We start from the raw sequence: 20,862 nt of genomic DNA on the forward strand, positions 1-20,862 counted from the left end.
GTTGGTAATCATGCCATATAAACGCAAAATATGAGCAATACAGAAGTTCTCATCAACACTAGAGTGGAAATTCACCACGTACTTATTTCTGTAAGAAGCAGAAAGACATGCCTGCCTGATGGGAGGGGTTGGACTAGATCACCTTCAGAGGTCCCTTCCAGCCCAAACCATGCTGTAATTCTGTGAAAATCTTCACAACAAGACTAGTTTCCACTAGTGGGCACTGCAGGGAGTTCATCCACATGGAACATACCCACACAGACACATCTCTGCTCCTCATTGCAGCACCACCACATGTCTGGACCAGCTGAAGGAACCAGGCTACCCAGATGTTTGCAGTGACAGGGTGGCTTTTTCTCCTGGCCAATTAACTGAAATAAATTTTGGAGAGATACAGGATGAAACTGGCCAAAATAAGCCTCTGTAAAATCAAACTCCTCAGGTTCAATCTCTCACCTTTAGCAGCAAGCTTGACAGACACTTGGCTCATTGTCATACACTCACCTCTATTCTCACTCTCCAGCTTCAATAATGTCATTTTTGTATCTTCCTGCTCAAACCTGCAAACTGATGAAAGTTAATCCAGAACTCTTGTGTTCACCATTATGCTTTCACACCATTCACTGTTTTAGCTAGCTTGGCAAAGGGAAGCCTTCAAATCATGTTAATTTGTAGTATGATAGCCACCCCCTTTTCCAGAATAACTGAGTAGCATCCTAGGGTTTCATTCCCTACCAGTCCCTTGCAGTTTTTGTCCATAGTCTGAGCCTGTAGAAACTGCTGGTGCAGCAGTGCCATTGCAAGCTTTTCACTTAAAATCAAAATCAGATTTACAAACTGACAGTCCTGGACTGGTTTGACAGGACAGAAAAATTCCTGTCTACCTTTGCATCCAGCAAAACAAAACAAGTAAAGAGACAGTCATACCAAAATAGGCAATTATTCTATTTTAAAATTAACATGGGCACATGGTAAGTTTTTCCAGTAGGAAGAAGGGAAAAGTTTCCTGACTCATGGCAGTAAATCCTTCCCCAACACAACCCTGAAGTAATAAAAAAAACCAAAAAATGTGCAGAGGGACAACATATACACAACTTTGCATATTCAATCGCTTTCAACATGTTCCCAAAAATCCAACGGTGCAGATTCCCTGTAGGTCCATGCTCAGAACAGGTAATGCCTGCACTCTTTCTCTGAACTGTATTTCCATGTAATATGGCTGGATTTAAGAAAACATTTGCCTCAGCTGAAGGCCTGCCTCTATGCATGGCTAGTAGATTTTCAGCAGACCCAAAAATGTATTTTATGCACCATGATCAAAATTAAATAAGTAAAAAATTTAAGTCCTTTACCCCAACTGAACTACATGTTCAATTAAACCAATTAAAATGTTATCAAAATATTGGGATTACAGTAATGGAGACAGCCCAGTACATAAAACAATATGTATTTTATTTAGCACAAAAAGTTCCATTTTCAAGTGCATGTATGCTTTTTTCTACTACTTTATGGCACTTTGCTTCATGAACAGTCAAGAATTCATGACTAAGAGAAAGACACACTATTCATTTAACAGAATGACTATTTATCCCACAACTGTAGGCCTGAGAGCAGCTTATGAACTATAAGGCAAATCAGGAATTCCTTCTCAAGTGAGTAATCTCTGCTCAGATTCATTAACTCAAGTGGAACTTTCATAAGAAACGTGTTACACAACTAGGACATATATGTGACTGCAGTGCTCCCTATGGCTACAGCCAACATAATATGCAGGGGTAGGGTTATATTCTCAGACAGAAAAAGACAGAATATTGAAAGGTTCACAGTAAGTTGCCAGAAACACTTACTGACAGAGAAAAAAAATCCAACCATTATGCATACAATCACATGAAATAGTTAAGCACAGTTCCCATTTCAGAGAACACAGGTGAGTTGCCATATAATGCTCAGAATTAGGACATCTACAGGCTTTAAAGCCTGCAACTTTCATTTAGAGACAAGTTGGTATTATTTGGTGAACAAACGCTGATAGCTCACAACCGACAGCACGGAAATATTACTTGAAATCTGGTTCCATTAATGGAATAACTACAAACATTGGATACAGAAGACCATTCAAATCATACTGGTGGACAGATTTTCCACAGCTTCTCCTTTGCTGAAGTTTCATCACTTTAAGTGACTGACATCAAAGATGTGCTGCTGAAACTAGTTCAGTCTTCCCACCTGTAGTTACCACCTGGATTAGACTGCCAGAGCTTGGTCGATTCTTTCCTGTTATCCAGTCATAAAAGGTTCTGTTTTAAAATAAATGAATAAAACAGGGTGAGGGAAAACAAAAAAATTACAACTACTTTCAGGTATTTTGACTGGAAGAATAAAATACAAGCCTATTACTTTTCCTTCTTTTCCTACTGCTCTCTCTAGTGATTTGTACGGTGTGACGTGATTACTGGATTCAGACCCTCAGAACTGCATAGAGGGTCCGGAGAAATCCAGAGGGCTTTAGAGGACACAGCATTGCCAAAATATCTCAAAGGAAAAGGCCAGGAGCTTAAAATGTCAGAGTAGCTAGGTTTTTTTGCCAGTTAAAAAAAATATAGAAATGGGGAAGGAGGAGCTACTTTAGTTGCTTTTATAGCATATATATATATAAGAAATACAGTTTTATGGCTAGGATAGAGTTGCTAAACCCATTACTCTGACAACTGGCCAATATTTTGATATTTAACTGTGAAAGTGGTCTCAGTGGGAGAAAAAAAGCCTAAAGACAACTAAAATAGTGCTAGGATGGACACATTCTAGGTAGCAGATCAGGAGACTCCTTATCAAAATGCAACAATCTTTTTCCTCAAAACAGACTACAAAAAGTGAAGCATATTTTACAGGTCCTTCAGCCCTTGCAATAGTGCAGACATAGCAACTGCCACGTTGGAACATCCCACTATCCAACAAGAGCTTCCAGGGGACAAAATTCAACTGCCATATAGGAAAGGATTTCCTGCATCCTTCCCAAGCTGCAGATGTTGCCAATGAATGCTGATGTTGCACAGTGAGATTTTCAGTTTTCAAAGCACTGGGGTTAAACTTTAGGGAATTAGAAACAAAACAAACCAATAAACTGAATTTTCCTATAAGGATAAATTACTTAAAAGTTAAACTTAATAAAAGAATTTGCAACACTGCAACATCTCCCTAAGCTGTCCCAGGAGCACAATAAATTAAGCATCTCCTGAACATTTTCAGGCCAGCTAAATTCAGTTGATGGGGCTGTTGTAAAGAGCCTCATCAGACAACTGCAGAGGCCTAAACAAAACAGATGCAACTAAAATCATTTCCATCTCTAGAATTCACCTTAAAAAATTTACAAAAAGGAAATCTGATGTCAGAACTAAACTACTCTCTGAACAATTAGCAACAGATAAATCCAATTCCACTGTCAGTTCTAAAAGACTTAAAATGTGAGTTCACCCTCAACAGAAACTCTGCTACTTGCCATCACATGGTAGAAGGCAAGATTGACACTGCACCTTCTCTAACCCTGAGGAATGAGAACAGTGAGGCAGATAATCTCAGCCTACTACTGTATAAGCTACACTTGAAGTTTCAGCAATTTGCAGTATCATTCAGGACAAGTTTTTGTGGCTAGTAAAAAGAAAAAATCTTTCCTAATTTTTTCTGAACAAGAGCAGAAATGTTCCCAGTTGAAAGAACTGAACTAAAGTGCCATAAACTGGACAGTACAATGTGCTTAGAAGAAAAAGAATCCCACCCAAGGTGATATGCTTATTTGCAGTTTATCTTTAAGCCAGGTGTCTCCTGCACCTGCTGTCTGCAATTTAATTTGTCTACAGGCTTTAGGAAATTCTCCAGCTTCCAGCTGCTTAAGGCTATCTTCCTTGCTGGAACAACTCATGCAGAGAAGCTGAAGTTGATGGAGTTAGGCTAATTTTCTCCAGTTAGGAAGCCTGTGTAATTAAATCCAATGTGATTTACAAAGATACACAATAAATGATGGAGGAAAAAAAATCCATGCAAATCCAAGACAGCTATTTAAAAAGAACAGGCACTGAGAAGCAGCAGCAAGAGAGACAGTGAGGAACTGTTTAGTTATCCCACAGATACTCACTCTGCAATGAATTCTAAGGGTGTCCAGGAGCTGAAATCTGCATCAGGCATTGATTTCCTGTTTGCTGGTGTATCTAAGGTAACCCTGTGATTAAAAAAGATAAGCAAGCCTTTTATTTATATATCATGTTTCTGACGAGCACCACCTGCTTCCATTCACTGCTGTAATATGTGCTTGACTTTTACTCCATGTGGTATGGATTTCCCTTGCACCCCCCTGTGTGTTAACAGAATACAGTCATTATTTTCAATGTATATCCAAGGCTCCAACTAAGAACCCCCCAGGTTTCTGGCTAGCTGAGGAACTGCCCATTGGAGCCATTACTCAGCTTGCAGCTCCCTTCCCACCTCTCTCCTGCAGATGGGGAATGGCAGCAAAAAGCCTGTTCACATGCACTGCACAGCACACATGCACTACATCCACACGTTCGAGAGACTAAGTGCATCAATATAGGAAGTCCTGACTTTGACACTACATATTTACACTACATGCAATGACATGAAAGGGTTAACTTCCCAGGACTCCCTCACTGAAATGCTGTTAACAATCCAAGGTACATTTACCCTCTCAAAAATTCACCTAAGAGAGTTTTGCATGAGAACTACACAAGAGCAGCATGCACAAGAATCCCCTGATCTTGGCGTGTGCCTGCCTATAAAGCTCTCTAGAAGGTGGTGTCCATTATCCAAACACATTTAATGCCATTCCTGTCTGCCTTGAAGAAGTGTGTTAACAGTGTGTGTGAGGAAATCGAAAGTAGAGAATTCAGGTGGTGTACCACATCTCTGTACAGAACTCTTTAGTCTCACATTTTGGGTCCTGAACTAGATATGGACCTGGCAAGAAAAATACTTCTAACTTTTACAACAGGATGGATTAAAAAAAAAAAAATTAAACATAGTGAAGATCTACTAGGCCATTCACTTTTTACTAGCTTTCCTGACAAAAATGAAAGCAAGCTAAACTTCTTTGGTGTACAGGTCCTCAAAGTAACCTGATTTTACCAATCAAGCATAAGTATGCAGCACCTTACGAAGAAGCATCTTTGATCAAGTGAAACCTGTCAAGCAACCCTTTGCCTTACTATTATCACAGAGCTAAGCCTAAAATTTTGCTGAACAGTTCATCTCATTTTTACAGTTCTGTCTACACTGAAATAGAGCAATTATACATTAACGCATGGCTACAGTTAAACTGATTAAAAGTAAATCAAATTTTAATCCTAACATCCACTACTGTTTTGCAAAGGCAAAGAAAAGAACATAATCATTTTTAGGGTGACTTGCATAACCCTTTGTTCATGCAGATGCAGATGCATCCTTTGCAGTTCATGCAGATGCATCCTTTCTCTGTGAGGAGGTCTGAGAGGCTGTTTGTGTGCTGTGAATAGGACACTACAAACACATCTGAGTGGCTCCAGGTTACAGCAGTAATTAAATAAAACAACACAGGCAGAGAAACTAGGCAACCACTTACGGTAAAATGGCAACTGCAGCAGAACCAGATGGCAGCCCACTGCTGGCACCAGCCAAACTCTGACACAGCTGATGCACTGCTCCTTTGGCCATGCCATAGGCAATCATCCCTAAAAATTAAAACCAGGCAAATCAGAGCACAATCAGAACAGCCCTCAACATCAGCAGTAACATGACAGAAACTACAGAGTGTTTGGTGAATATTAAGACCACTTACCTCAGCCAGAAAAGAATCAGACTTTTAAAGCATACATAGTGAAAGTATTGTAAAGCATACACATTAAAAGAAAAAATGGTAATATTAATACAAAGGCTTTAAACTATCACAGAACTCAGTTAACTTAGCACTACAGAAATCAGCAGCTTACCAAGTCAAGCGTGTTTAGTCAATGTATCCAAATGCACCCTGAAGGATGTGACCTACAGGGCTAAGTTTATAAATTTAACAGAGTAACATACACATAGGCCCTTCTAATCATTTTCATCATATAACTAAGGTATTTGTGAGTTTGGACCCAAACAGATACAGTTCACTTCCCTCTCAAATCTGGAATTCACTTGGTCAGCATCCCAGGTGTGACAGGCCCTGTGGAGAAAGCTACAAAAAAACCCCCAACCCTCATGGTAGAAAATTAATAATTAACATGCAGGGAAAGCAAGCTTCTTCCTAAAAACTGTTGCTTTCTAGGCAGCCAGCATTTAGCAGTGTAACAGCAGCAGGAACCAGAGCATAAAACACCCTGCTCAGGAACAAGATCTGGACAATCAGGGTGCTAGAGGTCTCAGATGTCTCAAGGCATGTATCTGTCAAGAAGTCCAGACACAAAGTACCTAAGGAAACATGAATATATTTTGTCTACTACAACTGCATGTCTTTCTTCCTACCCATTTATACAGCTATTCAGCCCCTTTCCAATGTTCTTAAAGAAGTATTTTGAATATAATAGAAATACTTCTACAATGTAATTAGACATATTATATAACATCCATTTTTATTAGGAGGAATCATGGACAGCACTAGCTAATTTACTTGTTATGATAAAAATATTCACATACATATCATATTCATATCATATCCCTCTCTCATCTTCCCTACACCAAACATTCTAAAACTTCTTAGAAACCTTTTCACGCTTGATACATTTATCAGACATCCCACTTGCACTGCTTCTGTCACTGTTCATGTAATTTTCAGTGTTCTTCAGTTTGCATTATGTGAGGCAAGATTTTCTCACAGGAAAAGAAAAATCTGATAAACAGCAAACAAGAAAAAGATTATTTCTTCCAGAACAACTGGTCATAGCAAGGCTAATAAGACTTATTTACAAAAGTTGAGTAACAACTCTTTCCCAATTCTCCCTGATGTTAATAAGTTGCATGTGTTTGCCCAAAGCACTGCTGTGACTTTCAAAAAAATCCAGACTAGCTGAAACCAGCTAGTTCAAAACTAAAGTGATGGAAGGCTCATCACTTTGATTCCTGTGTTGTGGTCCCTACCTCCCAAGACCACCCAAACAAAAACCATGAGAGTTTGCCAGAATTCATATTTTTTTCATTTGTGTATAGTCAGTCAGCAGTTCACTGTAAATTATTCGTCTGCTTATTCTCAAAAATAAATCTTTTATCTTTGACTATAACAGAGGCTGCTATAAACACAAAAGATTAATCATTAACTAGAAAATATATAGAATATTTTTGCCAGAACAGTTTTAGGCAAAGCTTTTGAGAACATTCATAAATTGTCTATGTTTTAAAATCTTAGTATCTGTGTCTTAAAAACATTGTTGAAATGACACTAATAAAAACTTGGGAAATAGGAGTATTTGTCTCACTTTCCTCTTGCTGCCTGTGGGCTTGTGTGTCAGGCCTTTTTTTTTTTTTTTAATTGCTCCCAGATTTCTTCGTCCATGCAAACCAACATGGTTGAGGAGCAAGATTAAAAATCCAATAAAGTTCCCATTAAATAGCTAGCTGGGGACAAAGCCAACAGTCAACAAGCTTATCTGTGTCTGAAGCAAAGACTGGAATCACAACAGGAACAGGACAAGCACAGTTATCAGAATCAGCTGAATCATCACCACCAGAAAGATTGGTCAATTAAGGACTCTGTCTTTCAGAACACAAATAGGAAATTTAACTTTGCCTAAGCATTGTACTTACGTTGCTGTGTGCTTCCAGTCTTCATTATCTTCCAAATTTTTTCTGTATCATATACTATCCAAGTACATTTCACCAATGTGTGTTAAATACTGTTTAAATACTGATTCTATGTGCTTGCACTACAGCTTTGAGATTCAATACTGGTACCAGTAAAACCACACTTTTCCTTACACGTTTGAGCAGCAGGGTCCCATTTGGGCTAGATGTCAAGAACCCAGGGTGTGAAGTTATTGCTTCACAAACAAGAATGCTCAGATAAACAACCTTCTCTAACTGCTGGTGTCCCTGCAGCTGTCAAGTGTGGCATTTTACCTGGGGTTCCAGATAAAGCAGCTTGAGCTCCTGTCAGAGTCAAGAGGCCACCTTCTTTCAGGTGTTTTGTGGCAAGATGGCTGGAAATAGTCGATGTCCAAACACTCTGCTTCCACATCAGATCACAGTTTTTGTATAAAGCTGGTTAGGGAGAGAATTAGTGAAATTAGCCAAAGGAAGACTTTTAACCCTGATTTCCCCACTGTTACACACAGTGCAACAGCACTATGAAAACATGCTTTCTACCATTTTCTACCTCCCCACTGTAAAATATTCATTTATGTCTTTTGTATCTCCCTTCTCTTTGAGCCTGTAACATCCAAACCAAAAGGGGGAAGAAAGGAAATACATTTTACCAAATTTACTCCAGACAGAAAACAAGGTAATTTTTCTTGTTGTATCTCTACAGAAGTGGAAAAAGTATAAATTTCATTATGAATACCACATGTTTAAAAGCCTTTTTTAATCTGAAGGGTTTTTTTCTGTAGCATGATTAGGCAGGGCCTTCCAATATCGTATTGCACAGTAACAGCTCTGAGAACTGCAGGAAGCAACTGAGGTTTTACACATAAAGCAATGACCTAGGAAACAACATCCATGTGTCTTGGATAACTTGCCTGACTCAGGTAATCTCAGCAAAAGTCAGTTCATAGATAACAATGCTGAGCTCCTTCAGAAAGCACATCAGAACTTTTTGATAAAAATTAGTACATCAACAAACATTACTGAAGAAACTAAGCGCAGTGCAAATTTAACAGAAAGCAAAACTTCAGAGAAGCACTAAGAAGCACTGTGACTAGGCTATTTTGTACTTCTATGCTTTTGTTCTCTCCTGGACTCAGGAAGGAAGGTTTTTAAGGACTTCTCTCAGGTATCATTCACGTTTTCACCAGCATGTCTGTACCAAGGGCTTACACTTGGCTTTGGCACTGCCTCCAGCCCATCCTCCTGCTACACACAAGATCGCATCCACTTTTTCTTCACCAAGAAGTTTTCCAACTTCTGCTGTCACCTTCAACACACAGAACAAGAACACACTGAAAACACTGCACTGATAAGGTAAAGAGGTAAACAGAGGTAAACATGACAAATGCCTTAAACATTTGAACTCAAATACCCATGAACTCAAAACAACTGTGTTAAAACATAACTCTAGATGAAAGTCAGACGAATGAAAGCCATAGAGTGTGTGCTGTCACTGGAAATAAAGGATCATCAGGGCTGAAACACCTAACCCTTACCTCTATTGTTAGCAAAAAGTATTATTGACAGGTTCTCTTCCAAGTATGGTGTTGTTTAAGATGGGAAATGAAACTCCACATCTGACCAGGACTGCTGGTGTCACTCTTGATGACAGTGCAAGAAAAACAACTAAAGATTAGCCTCGTTATTGCTACTGTCTAGACCACAGCCATCAGTTTGAGCCTGGCAACTAAATTTGAGCTTGTATACTTTCAGGTATCTCTGATTTGCCCTCTTTCTAATATAAGACCTTGAAGCCAGTCATGAATTTATTGGCTATTAATTTTCTTTGTCAAAGTAAACAGCAAATAATCCATCTCTCATCAAGTGAAGAAGAACCAACAGCTTTTGCAAAACCATATTGAAAATTGTATTGTACATATTCTATGTTACTCTTCCAAAGCTTCAGGAGTTGTGCAGATGCTAGATATTCAGTATATCAGTAATGGAAATTGGTTTGGAATTAAAAATGCAAAAAATTAATCCTAACTGTCGAGAATAAAGCAAACTATTTGTTTAGGTTGGCTTAGATACTTCTCACATTCACCTTTGTGGAAACCAGTGCATTCCCCTAGGGATCCCTTGGGGCTTATTTTCATATGCTTTGAGCGCCCCATCTACTTACCCACAACACATTTATAGCTTTGGGTATTTGAAAGAAGGGCTGCATTTTAAGATGTCCTTACCCATCCTCATTGTAACTCACCTGGGTCAGTCTTTTCAGTGACTTTTAAAAGCCAAGAAAAAAAACAAAGCAAAACTGCCTTATGTGCTGAGCCTCCAATATGCGAGATCAAGCTCTTTGTGCGTATTCATTTAAAAGGAATTACAACAAATTAAAAAGAAGCGATGAGCAGAAGCTGAAGGATCTTGAGTTTCGCGGTATGGCCGCAAGACCGCCACCGACCGCGCTCCTGCTTCCTGCATGGAGCCCGACCCACCCCTGCAGCCGCCTCGTAACCGCGGGCAGCGAAAGAGATGCACAAGCCCGCGGGGAAGCTCCGTGCACCGCTGGGCCGAAGGGATGCGCACTCCCGGGGAGGCTCCCTGCCTGCCTCGGCCGAAGGGATGCGCACTCCCGGGGAGGCTCCCTGCCTGCCTCGGCCGAAGGGATGCGCACTCCCGGGGAGGCTCCCTGCCTGCCTCGGCCGAAGGGATGCGCACTCCCGGGGGAGGCTGGCTGCTGCACCGCCGCACCGCCTCACCGGCCGCCGACCCACCTGCTCGGCCTGCTCGGGGAAGGAGTCGGTCGCCGTCACCACCACGTTGGCGCTGGCGTCCGCGTTCTCCGCCAGGTCGATGCTGGCCACCCACTGCCGCGGCGAGAGGAACGGCGCGTTAGCGGCCCGCGCCCCGGAGCGCCCGGCCCGGCGGGGCACGGCTGCTCCCCCCCGGGTTCCCCGCCTCGCAAGCTCCCGGCCCGCCGCTTACCCAGTTCTTGGACTTGAAGTAGCGCACGCACTGGGAGCCCAGCGCGCCCCTGCCCCCGTACACCAGCACCCTGCCCGCCGCCATGCCCGCTGCTCCGGCGCTGCTCTCCCGGCGCGGCTGGGCCGCCCCACGGGGCGGGTGAGGGCGGCACCGCCCGGCCGTGGGAGGTGCGAGGGGCTGGGCCGGGCTGCACCGCCCGCCCGGGCCGTGTGGAGTGGGGGGAGGCGAGGGACAAGTCCCAAAGCTTCGGCCGAGCCACGGCAAGGGACCGTGTTATTAGTCCCCAGGACTCCTGCTGCTGCTAGTTAATTAATTAATTAGTGGCTCTGAAGGTCCCCCCAGGGCTCAGGTAGCAGTAATCGTAGAAGTGCAGACAATTACGGCCGGTTTTCTTCAGCGCTCATGGACCGCACCTGTCGCTTGAGTTACACCTCATGAGAGCCCCGGGCTGTGGCAGGGCCGGCCAGGCCACCCCGGCTGCGAGGGGCTTCGTGCGCCCGCTGTGATCCGGAAGATTCCAGAGCCGTCGTTTCTGTCCCTCAGATAACTCTGCCTGCAGTGACATTTAGAGGCTGGGTGGGAGCAAGCGCCGGGGAGCTCAGCACGGCCGAGACGACAGCAGAAGCCTTCGGCCAAATTGTGCTGTTATAATGCTGTCCCTTGCACACAGATATTCACCCACCTTTTAAAATAATCCAAGAAACTGAATTTTTCTCCAAATTTTCTTCACATGAGGTTGCAGTAAAATTCGATGTCATTCGAGCAGGACAATTAAACCCCTGAGGAAACATTAGACGGGCCACAGAGATAGGATTACTTGCTGCAGAAAGAAGTATCACTGCACTACAAATTAATGAAGCCGTTACTTGCAACAATTTCAGGATGTTGTTGCAGAAAAATGCATTTTTGCCTTGATTTTTAACCGTACAGATTAATTGCTGAACCTTCAAAATACAAAGAGAAGTATTTTGAGATGCCTGGTATTCAGCTGTGGATTTTGGAGCATGATGAGAAATGGGAAATATGTTTGACTACTGCAGAGAGGGCTTGGAGATGATCCCTTGAAAGCACTAGGATGCCTGGCTGCTTTAAAAAGACATTATTTGCCTTGGCTTCTCTAATAAGTTTTGTGTCTTTTATCTTGATTGTTGTTGCAATGGGAACCCCAAAGTGGATGACTGGAAAGATCCTTTGCAAAACAGGGGCTGATTTGGTCAATGCCACAGATCCAGAGCTGGTCAAGTTCATTGGAGAAATTTACTACGGACTCTTTCGGGGTGGCAAAATACGCCAATGTGGCTTGGGCGGGCGGCGTTCCAAATTCACAAGTAAGTACAATTTTGGTTGAATATTTAGTCTAATATCTAGTTCAAGTTTAGCACTTTATTATTTCTGTTTACAGAACTTTAGAATGCATATTATTATTAAATAAATCTGCAGTCTTTATGGTTTGACATCTTGAGTGTGAATATCAAATTTCTATCATTGCAGGAATGCTTTTTCCTACAGTTATATTCTGTAGTCCTGGAATCAAGTTAGGGAAAAAAAATCCCTAGGGCTAGATGCAGACTTTCCTTTCAGCCTTGTGGAGGGGGTGAAAGTCATTTGGAGATGACCCTGTAAGTCATACTTTACCCTTGACTGACTTTTTCCTATGCCAGGTTTTGCTCTGCTATCTCTCTACCTCTGTCCTTGCCTTCTCTGGTGAACTCTTCTGAGGTTTTTTCGCTTTAAGAAGCAGAGATTTATTTAGCTGGACACATTTCTGTATTTCTCTGGCTGTCTTAATGCAAATGTCTACCATAGCACATATCACTAACTTTATTAACATGGTGAAGAAATTTTTACCTTCTTTTCTATTTAGCTGGGACACAAAAAATTGCTGAACTCTTAACAAGTGTAGAAACTCTTCTAAATGTATTCTTTTTAACATACAGGATTTTCTTGAGGTCTTGAAAGCATTGAGCTGTACGCTAGATGATTTCCAAATTTCACTCATGCTGTTCTGTAGTGAAAATGGTAATTTGCATTGAAGATTTTTAGTTCAGTGTACTGATCTACTGAAATTTAAACCAATGCGAGTTGAAGCTGTTGCAGTCTCACTCTCCCCCTGGCCCACAGCAATGCTGTCCTGTCCCATCCTTTGCAATGGCTCTGGTAGTAGAGGTGAGGTAGCTCAGAAGTTAAACTGGCCAAAAATTTAACCTACAAAAATAAATACTTGTTTTCCCATACAATTGTGTCTGACTACACAACTGCACAAGCCCTTCTATAAAAACCTGAAGGCAGATGTGAGTGTAGGACTTCAGAGGGAATGGAGAAAAGAACCAGAGCAACCTCAACTTAGATCAGCAAGGCCAGTAGTTAAAGTGGATTAATATTTTCTGGTCACTTTTACAGTAACTAAATTATTGCATATGCTCTGATTGAAACTGCAACTTCATGACATGGACATAGCAGTCATGCTCATCTAGTCCCAGTTCTTTCACTCCATCCTGGCAGAGAGAGTGAGGAAAAATTAGCCAATCTCCTTTAAAACTCTGTACAACTTTCTGGACTATTTAATGAACTTTCTGATTTTTTACTGTGCAACCTGAGAGGAGGGCATTTTGTTCCAAAGTCACTCTGAAATACATCAATATGCAATTGGAGGACGTGAGCTGGCACTCCTTAGACAAACAGAGCTCTCACTGAAAATAGTAATAATTCTCTGTTAGAACTGAAAAACATAAAGTGCAGTAAGCACAAATACACATTTTGGTCAACAACTGTTTCAGAGGTTTTTCGTTTTAAGTATTTTAATAACTATTGAGTTTGATATTTTCACAGTACTGGTTTCAAACAACAATACACGAAGCTGTTACTTTGGCACAGTGGTGAGCAGGTCTAGGGGTTCTGGGTTTGACTTTGTTGTTGTTGTTGTTTGAATGTGTCCCTTAATCTCCAAGCATTCTGCACTTAGGAAGAACTGTGAGACTTTTCATGGGGAATGTGATAATCTAAATGGACTTCACTGGCACCATAGATCAAGACAAAGCTAAGACATCATATGACACAGTATTGCAGTACCTCTGACACTTCAGAATTCCAAACTGCAATAATTTACTGCTATTGGTACATCTCCTTTCACTCTGTTAACATTCACTGGAGTATGGGATTTTTACAGTATGATTTTTTCCTACAGAATCTACTATAATTCTGTCATGTCATGATCAAATTACATGCCTGAAGTTCATGGTGACATCTACCAACTATTGCTGCCTACTTTTCAGGTGGCTTGTTTAGACTTTGGGGGTTTTTTGTCAGTTATGCAGCACATGTAGGAATTTATTTATTTGTTTATAACATAGTACACCTTCTTTGTAGTAACTTTTTAGAAATTAGGAAGTGAATTCTTCAAAACATGTATGAGTGAGCTATGCTAGCTGAAGGTCTCCTCTTGATCACCTTGTGTTTTAGGGTTCCTCTCAATCGGCCTCTCTCTTTCCTGTCAGTCACCTACAACTCCCTACTCACATTTCTCCTGATTCTGTTACTAGAGGGCTGCAGGATAAACTAAACACTCGGGTGTACATTTCCTGCTGCTGGCCAGTCTGGCCCTCCAACAAAGGAATTGTGTCTGTGAAGAGAGAACCAGGAAAATAACTGTTCTCTAGAGACAGGTGAGTGACAGGCTGCTGAGGAGAGCTTGTGCCCATAGCAAAACATGGCCTCACCTAAAGCCCACCTGACTGCTTTACAGGCTTCCTACAGCTGTAGCTAAAACACTGCCAGATGCCCAGAAAGGCACAAAGGGGCCATAAACACTAGATTAGAAACCAGGAAGGGAATCTCAAAGGGCAAACCTGGGGGATTAGGATATATTAAATCAGGGCAGATCTCACCGGAGCTAGCAGTAAAGAGAGGATTAAGAAAAAAAAGAACATGAGAAAATAAACACAAAAAAGTGGTATTATTTTAGGCAGCAAAGGGCTGAACAAGAAAATGGAGACTATCAGACTTCAAATGGATGAGATTAGAAGCATGAGACAGGGATGAGAAGCTCAAACCAGGAGTTTGGAACAGAGAACAGTGGTGAAAAAGAGACAAGAAAGTACATAGCAGACAATACAGTAGCAGAGATAAAAACATTAACACCGCTAGATAAACAGGACTTAAGCCTGAATCCTTATTCACAGATCCTGTGTAGAGGATTATTCCTGTAGCAGAATAGCCCTGGTTTGTCTGAGGCACAGAAAAATAAAGCATCAGGAACTGAGATGCGTGCAACTAGCTAAATTCCACATCTCCATAAAAAATAGTCTTCCTTAAATATAATTAGAATTTGAAGCACCAGCACAGTATGATGTTTACCATTATCAAGAAAACCTATACACTGAACAGACAATTTATTTTTTCTTGACAGTTTTTCCACACATGGTGAAAAAGTTGAATACAGGTCTGCATGTGATGATCATAATATTCCTCTGTGTGGCCATTTTCTTTTCTCTGGTCAGTTTTGGATTCTGCATTCTTAACGCAATAAAGGTTCCTTATCGGGCTATTAACGGTCCAGCAGGAGCATGCCTTTGGAACTTCCTTGCAGGTAAAGTAATTTTCCACTGTTTTTCTGTAGCCACATTCATAGAAAATGATACAAGTTCCTTATTCTGCCTTACTAAATACCTCTTTGACTTAAATACTTGTGAACACAATGAAGTTGGTGGTGAATTCACGCCTTTTAAAACAGAACTTCCAGGTGGCTTATTGTGTCTAGTCAACACTTAACAGGAGCTATGAACGCCAGCCTTTAGGCTTTATGTCACACATAAAAGTATGTTTGCCCATACAACAAAGCCTAAGCATTTTGAAAGTGTTTAAGCCATGCCTTTGTCTATCTCTACTCTGTAAAGTGCTCACTGATTATTCAATAAGTCTTTTGAAGCAGGATCAAAATATCTGTCTTGTTTTGATTTGATAACGGTGAATACTTATTTCATTTTTGTTGCAGGTGGATTTGTAGTACTTGCAGTCACCAGCTTCATGGCTGCTGTGAAACTTCATCACCTCACAGAAAGAATTGCCAATTTTCGGGAACACGTCTTTCGGTTTGTCATTTTAGAAGAACGCTTTGAAGACTGTTTTTGGATTTGTGTGGCAAGTGCCACAGCACATGCAGTGAATTTGCTGCTTATAGCCGTTAGTGAGATTCATTTCCCTAAAATTAAGACTAAAACAGAAGAAGTGAATGTTACAGCAGAAGATATCATGTACTAACAAATCTACACAAAACTATTTTGGTCAAGTGGACTGTTGTGACAGGAACAGCTTCTTGGCTCTTCAGCCTTTGTTTTGGATAGATGATTTACATATAAACCTGAGTAAAGATGTCATCCTACAATACAAGCAACTAAGATGTCTGTGAAAAAATAAAAAAGAAAATGCTACAAATATCATTATTCTCAAAACAGACTGGTACCTGCAGTGAATATGTACTGTTTCTCAGTTTTTAGAAAATTTGTACTTTGGAGTATTTTAGAAAACTAAGGTAAAATATTTAATCAAACCAAATGTCTTTATTTAGAAAGACAGTATGTTTATCACAAATCTTTCAAATTATAACTTTATTTCAAAACAGAAAAAAGTGTATATTTGGCATTTACTTTCACAGAATTATCTAGAGCATATTTAGAGGGACTTATACGTCTGATGATGTTATACGGCATTGAAAAAGAAAACATCTGTGAGGCTAAAGTTAAGGGGCAGCAGAGGCTAAGTATGTGAGTATGTGTGTGTGTGAAATGTTTTTAAAAGAGAAATTATCCAATACCACAAGACAAAGAAGTGAGAAATGTAAAGTATATGGGATGCTATTAGTCTATGAAAAAAAGGATTATTAGCTGCTAGGTGAATGTTTCAATGCAGCTTCTGGAAGTAAACACATTAAGGGTAATAGTGCTTCTAGATAACCTGGAAAATATTAATCTGACAGATTAATTTTCTTCATAACTGTGTTAATTGTTAACTCTATCTGAAATCAAGTAAAAGTGATGCATGATGAAACAGTACTGAAATTAATAGAACTGGCTAAATGTATGGAAAAGTTACTTTCTTAGGAAGTACCATAATTTTGACATGGATTTGACCAGTTCATAGGTCACAAGGAGTGAATATTTTTGAGAAAAGAATATGGAATATACCATTAATAGTGGATACAGTGGCCTCTACCATCTCTGGGTTTGGTTATACAAGGTTAGCAGGATTATGAGTGAAGCAGAAATTTGTGAGGGTGCCCCTGCAATAGGCCCTACTAACCTGTCTTCTTCAAGACACCATGAGCCACTTTTGTTTTCAGGAGCACTAAGATTATTTTTAAAAATTTAAGACATAGATGGAAAATTATGATGAGTATTGAGACCTGTTAGAATTTTAGCATAAAGGAGACTCAATAAAGCAGAAAAAAGTTCCTATTTTATACCACCCTCTTACTTCACTGTTCTTCTAAATTTACTGGTGCTTTCACTCAGACTGTACCCTGGGCCACAATTCCAGAAAGATGGTGCAATAGCCAGAACATGGATAGGCCGCAAACAGACCCCATCTACACTGGTGTCTTAGATGGTAACAACACAGTATTGCCCTGAAAATTGTCCACAGAGCCCTCTGTGGTACCACCACCTTACCCTCCCAGAAAATTCTGAGTGGCTTTGAGATTAAAAAAAAACTTGAAGTGCAGCATAATTACACAAGTAAAAAATGTAATACTTGTCCTTTGTAATTGTTCTATGAACATGTATAATTTATATGTAGTTACTGTACAGAAAGAATTAGATCATGGCATGTAGCTTAGCTTTTACTAAATATAATTCACTTCAGGAGGTGTAAAGGAATCAGGTTCTTACATCCTTGATACTGAGTGATTGCTTTGAAAATGCTTTTCAGTAGTATTACTATGCATGTATTACAACACATTTTTATACTGATCATGAACTGCTTGATTTCCACCCCTCAAATTTCCACCCCTTCCAAAAATATTATTGAATAAGAATCATGGGACTGTTTAGGTATGACAAGATTACAGATTTGTTGGAGTGGATTCCTAGGTAGGTCACAGTATCTCTGAAAGAACCTGCAGAATGCACTGTATATACGAAGCTAAAAGGGGGTAACTGGGCTGATGAGCATTGTAGGTTTTTGGTTTGAATCAATTCAACAGTGGAGCATACTCTGTGGTAAAAGTCCAAGAGATTGCTCTTACAGCACACCTACGAAACATCACAGTGGGATACTGTAGCTGCACAAGTTGGATGGCCAAATAACATTATCACCCAATGATTGTATTGTGACCTGTGAGAAAATGGAATTTTCAGTTCACAGTGAACAGAAGTATTGCTGTGCATGAACTAAACTTAATGAAACAGATGTAAGGCTAAATTAAACTTTCAGCTGCAAAGGTTATCTAACCCTGTGATGTCCCTGGGAGCAAAAGGGGCAGCAGCCGACGTATTCCTGCCAAGAGGCTTCAATTCCAGAGAAATCCTGAGAACCCTTCTGGCACTGGAAATGAACCCACCAGGCCTCAGCCTGTCCTTCCAAAGTTTCCATCCAAGCACAGCCCAGACAGAGCATGTTCCCCCTCATCAACCCCTACCTGCAGCTCCAGAGGAGCTCTTGGAAAACACTTCCCTGTCCAAATTCCTCATTTTGGAGATGTGATACGAGCAAACCTGGGGAGTTCTAGGGACTGGAGCAAGTCTTCTGCAGGCAGAGCTTGTTATCAACACAAGGCCAGCCTCATTTAATGCTCATTAACTTCCAGGGAGGCATGAAAGGAGCAGCAATTCCTTGCCACAACCAGGGATAATGGCACAGAACTTGGATACCACAGCATGGCATCTGCAGAGCCTTGGTGGCCCCAGGGTCCCGTCAGTGGCCACATGCAAGGACCGTGGTCATTGAGGAGACATTCCAGCAGCTGGCAAAACTCAGCCTCATTTATTCCTGGATTTATTCTTCCCTTTTTCCTCCACAAATCTTTTTTCAGAACTCTCTACAAGGGCAGAGCTTTCAGAGAGATATTCACGTAGCAGTTCTACAGACTGTCATGGTCTCCAAACTGTTCATTAACTGTACAACTTACAAGCATTCAAAATCCCTTATTTCTCCCTCATAGCTGGTAACTTTCTCAAATACATTCTGTTTAACACTAGATACTGCATTATTCAGCTGAATAATCTTTTCTTCTCCTAATACTTGAGTCCCCATCACTATGTTCCCAGTGTATTCCAGGTGTCAAAATCAAGTCTGGACTGGCAGCTTCACCTGCTGCTGTGAGCTTTGCTGGGCTCCGTCTCTGCTGCAGCTCGCCCTGCAGCCCAGTTGTGAATCACCTTCAGCATCACCATTTGTCATTGCAGAGACAGCCACAACACCCAGAGCACTGCGGTAAAACTTCAGAAGGCTTCAAGCATCAGCTCCTTGTTAGTGAAAACTCATTCATGTCTTTTCTATGTAGCCTCCCATGGGCAGCTCCACACAGCTCTGGCTCTTTCTCTCCTTCTTCTCTCTTTCTTCTGCAGTTCCAGCTCACTTTTTCCTGTCCTTTGCATAGCCACTAACCCTGTCTGTCCCTTGTACAATGTCTTACCCTTTCTGTCCCTTCCTCCTCACAGCACGGCCAACAGATCCAGCTGACTCCCTACCCCTAATTCACTCTTTGATCACACCCAGAGCTGTGAGGGCTGTTCCCACTCATTGGTAATTAACACAGCTGCAATACATGGGAGGCAAGATTGCCTTTAGCATTGTCTTCCCACAATTCCCCTTTTCTTTTTTAATTATAAATTTGAGCATTTCTAGAAAAACATGGTTAGGTAAATTGACATTATTACATATTTTCATATTTCTCTTAGGACTAAGAGTTCTATAAATGTTTAAATACAACACATGTTTTACTAGACTAGCAAATAAACACATTGTACTGAGTAATAGAATTGCTGTGTCTCCAGTTTCTTCTGTATCTGCTGCTTTGATTATTTTTCTTGTTCCTTCTTCAGCTTTGTTGCTTTGCATGATGTTCTCTATCTTCCAAAAACGGTCTCATTTCCCTGTTGCAATGGTTCTCAGTTTTGTTGTTGCAATGGTTTTCCTGCAGACCCCCCACAATTTGGGATCTCTCCTGCAGACCTCACACCTCAGGCTCTAGATGGGTTTTAGGGTCCCTTCCAAACATTTTCAGATTCCCTAATCCATTCCCAGCAGGAAACATCCCAGTATCCCCCAGCAGCAGGCCCCACAGCAGACCCCAAACTGGGAGCAGTGGAGTTGGGTGGGGCTTGGAACAACCTCCCAACCCACAGCATCCTGGGATTCTGTGACAGCAGCAGGGATTGCAGGAAAGAACTGGGAGAAGGGGACGAAAAAGCAAATAATGATCCCGAACTGGAGCAGCTTCCCAGGGATGGCATTTCCTGAGATGTCCCTGTTTAAGCACTGCTGAGATACACTGATAGGTCAATGCGTGGAGTATTTGCCCTTGAAAATTTGAACTGGAGAAAAAAAGGTTAAATGCAGTTGTACATATTTGAAATGTACAATTACAAAGGTCACCCCGGAGTTAACAATAGTTAAGTTTATCACTTGGACCTTTTCAGCTTTCCCTTGTACCTCATAAACTAATTTCAAAAAAGTGCAACCTGATATGTGTTCTACTTTCTTTACAGATTTTTATTATGTTTCACATTGTGTATCTGATCATATGCATGCTCAACATGTGGAAATGAATACTTCTCTGGGGGCATTTCTTACTTTGGAAGATCAGAAATCCCAGATGAGAACATTTATGAGTAAGATCTGCCCGAACTTTGAAGACATTATGGGTCCAATCCTATCTTTCCATAAAGTTAAAGACAACTTCATGTATCCTAAAAATACCCACTTAATTTATATATACAGAATAATATATAGAAGCAACATGAATGTAGAGAAGCTATGGAGCTATAGAGTGCAAAGAACTAAGAAACTGTTCATAGTGTCCAAGAGCCTTGCCAAAATAAATGAAGCTAAAAATTCATTACCACTGTGAGTCTTTAAATAATACTATGGTTTAATGTTTAAAAATGTATTTTTACAAGA

At 40.8% G+C, this 20,862-nt stretch overlaps 2 protein-coding genes across 2 annotated transcripts; one reads left to right on the top strand and one right to left on the bottom strand.

The window, feature by feature from the left end:
* Nucleotides 1-1,431: 1,431 nt before the first annotated feature.
* Nucleotides 1,432-10,908, bottom strand: QDPR (quinoid dihydropteridine reductase). The gene is made up of 7 exons (XM_063401677.1): nucleotides 10,750-10,908; nucleotides 10,539-10,631; nucleotides 8,992-9,088; nucleotides 8,077-8,217; nucleotides 5,606-5,714; nucleotides 4,130-4,213; nucleotides 1,432-2,297 (listed from the first exon to the last, which is right to left on the bottom strand). The coding sequence occupies exons 1-7, from the start codon at nucleotides 10,831-10,833 to the stop codon at nucleotides 2,189-2,191; spliced, it is 717 nt and encodes a 238-aa protein (XP_063257747.1). The 5' UTR covers nucleotides 10,834-10,908; the 3' UTR covers nucleotides 1,432-2,188.
* A 29-nt stretch (nucleotides 10,909-10,937) lies between these two features.
* On the top strand, nucleotides 10,938-17,568 carry CLRN2 (clarin 2). Its single transcript, XM_063401679.1, has 3 exons — nucleotides 10,938-12,077; nucleotides 15,155-15,334; nucleotides 15,740-17,568. Exons 1-3 carry the CDS (start codon nucleotides 11,825-11,827, stop codon nucleotides 16,003-16,005), a joined length of 699 nt encoding a protein of 232 aa, XP_063257749.1. The 5' UTR covers nucleotides 10,938-11,824; the 3' UTR covers nucleotides 16,006-17,568.
* Nucleotides 17,569-20,862: the final 3,294 nt, after the last annotated feature.

This window comes from Prinia subflava, chromosome 7, assembly GCF_021018805.1.
Source record: "Prinia subflava isolate CZ2003 ecotype Zambia chromosome 7, Cam_Psub_1.2, whole genome shotgun sequence".
Classification (NCBI taxonomy): domain Eukaryota; kingdom Metazoa; phylum Chordata; class Aves; order Passeriformes; family Cisticolidae; genus Prinia; species Prinia subflava.

Coding starts and splice junctions, on each gene's coding strand:
- CLRN2 (XM_063401679.1), top strand. CDS start 11,825: ATGCCTGGCTGCTTTAAAAAGACATTATTTGCCTTGGCTTCTCTAATA. Junction 12,078..15,154: donor GCGGCGTTCCAAATTCACAA/GTAAGTACAATT, acceptor TTTTCTTGACAG/TTTTTCCACACATGGTGAAA. Junction 15,335..15,739: donor CCTTTGGAACTTCCTTGCAG/GTAAAGTAATTT, acceptor TTTTTGTTGCAG/GTGGATTTGTAGTACTTGCA.
- QDPR (XM_063401677.1), bottom strand. CDS start 10,833: ATGGCGGCGGGCAGGGTGCTGGTGTACGGGGGCAGGGGCGCGCTGGGC. Junction 5,715..8,076: donor TGCTTTATCTGGAACCCCAG/GTAAAATGCCAC, acceptor TTTAATTTTTAG/GGATGATTGCCTATGGCATG. Junction 2,298..4,129: donor CCCTTAGAATTCATTGCAGA/GTGAGTATCTGT, acceptor ATTTTAAAACAG/AACCTTTTATGACTGGATAA.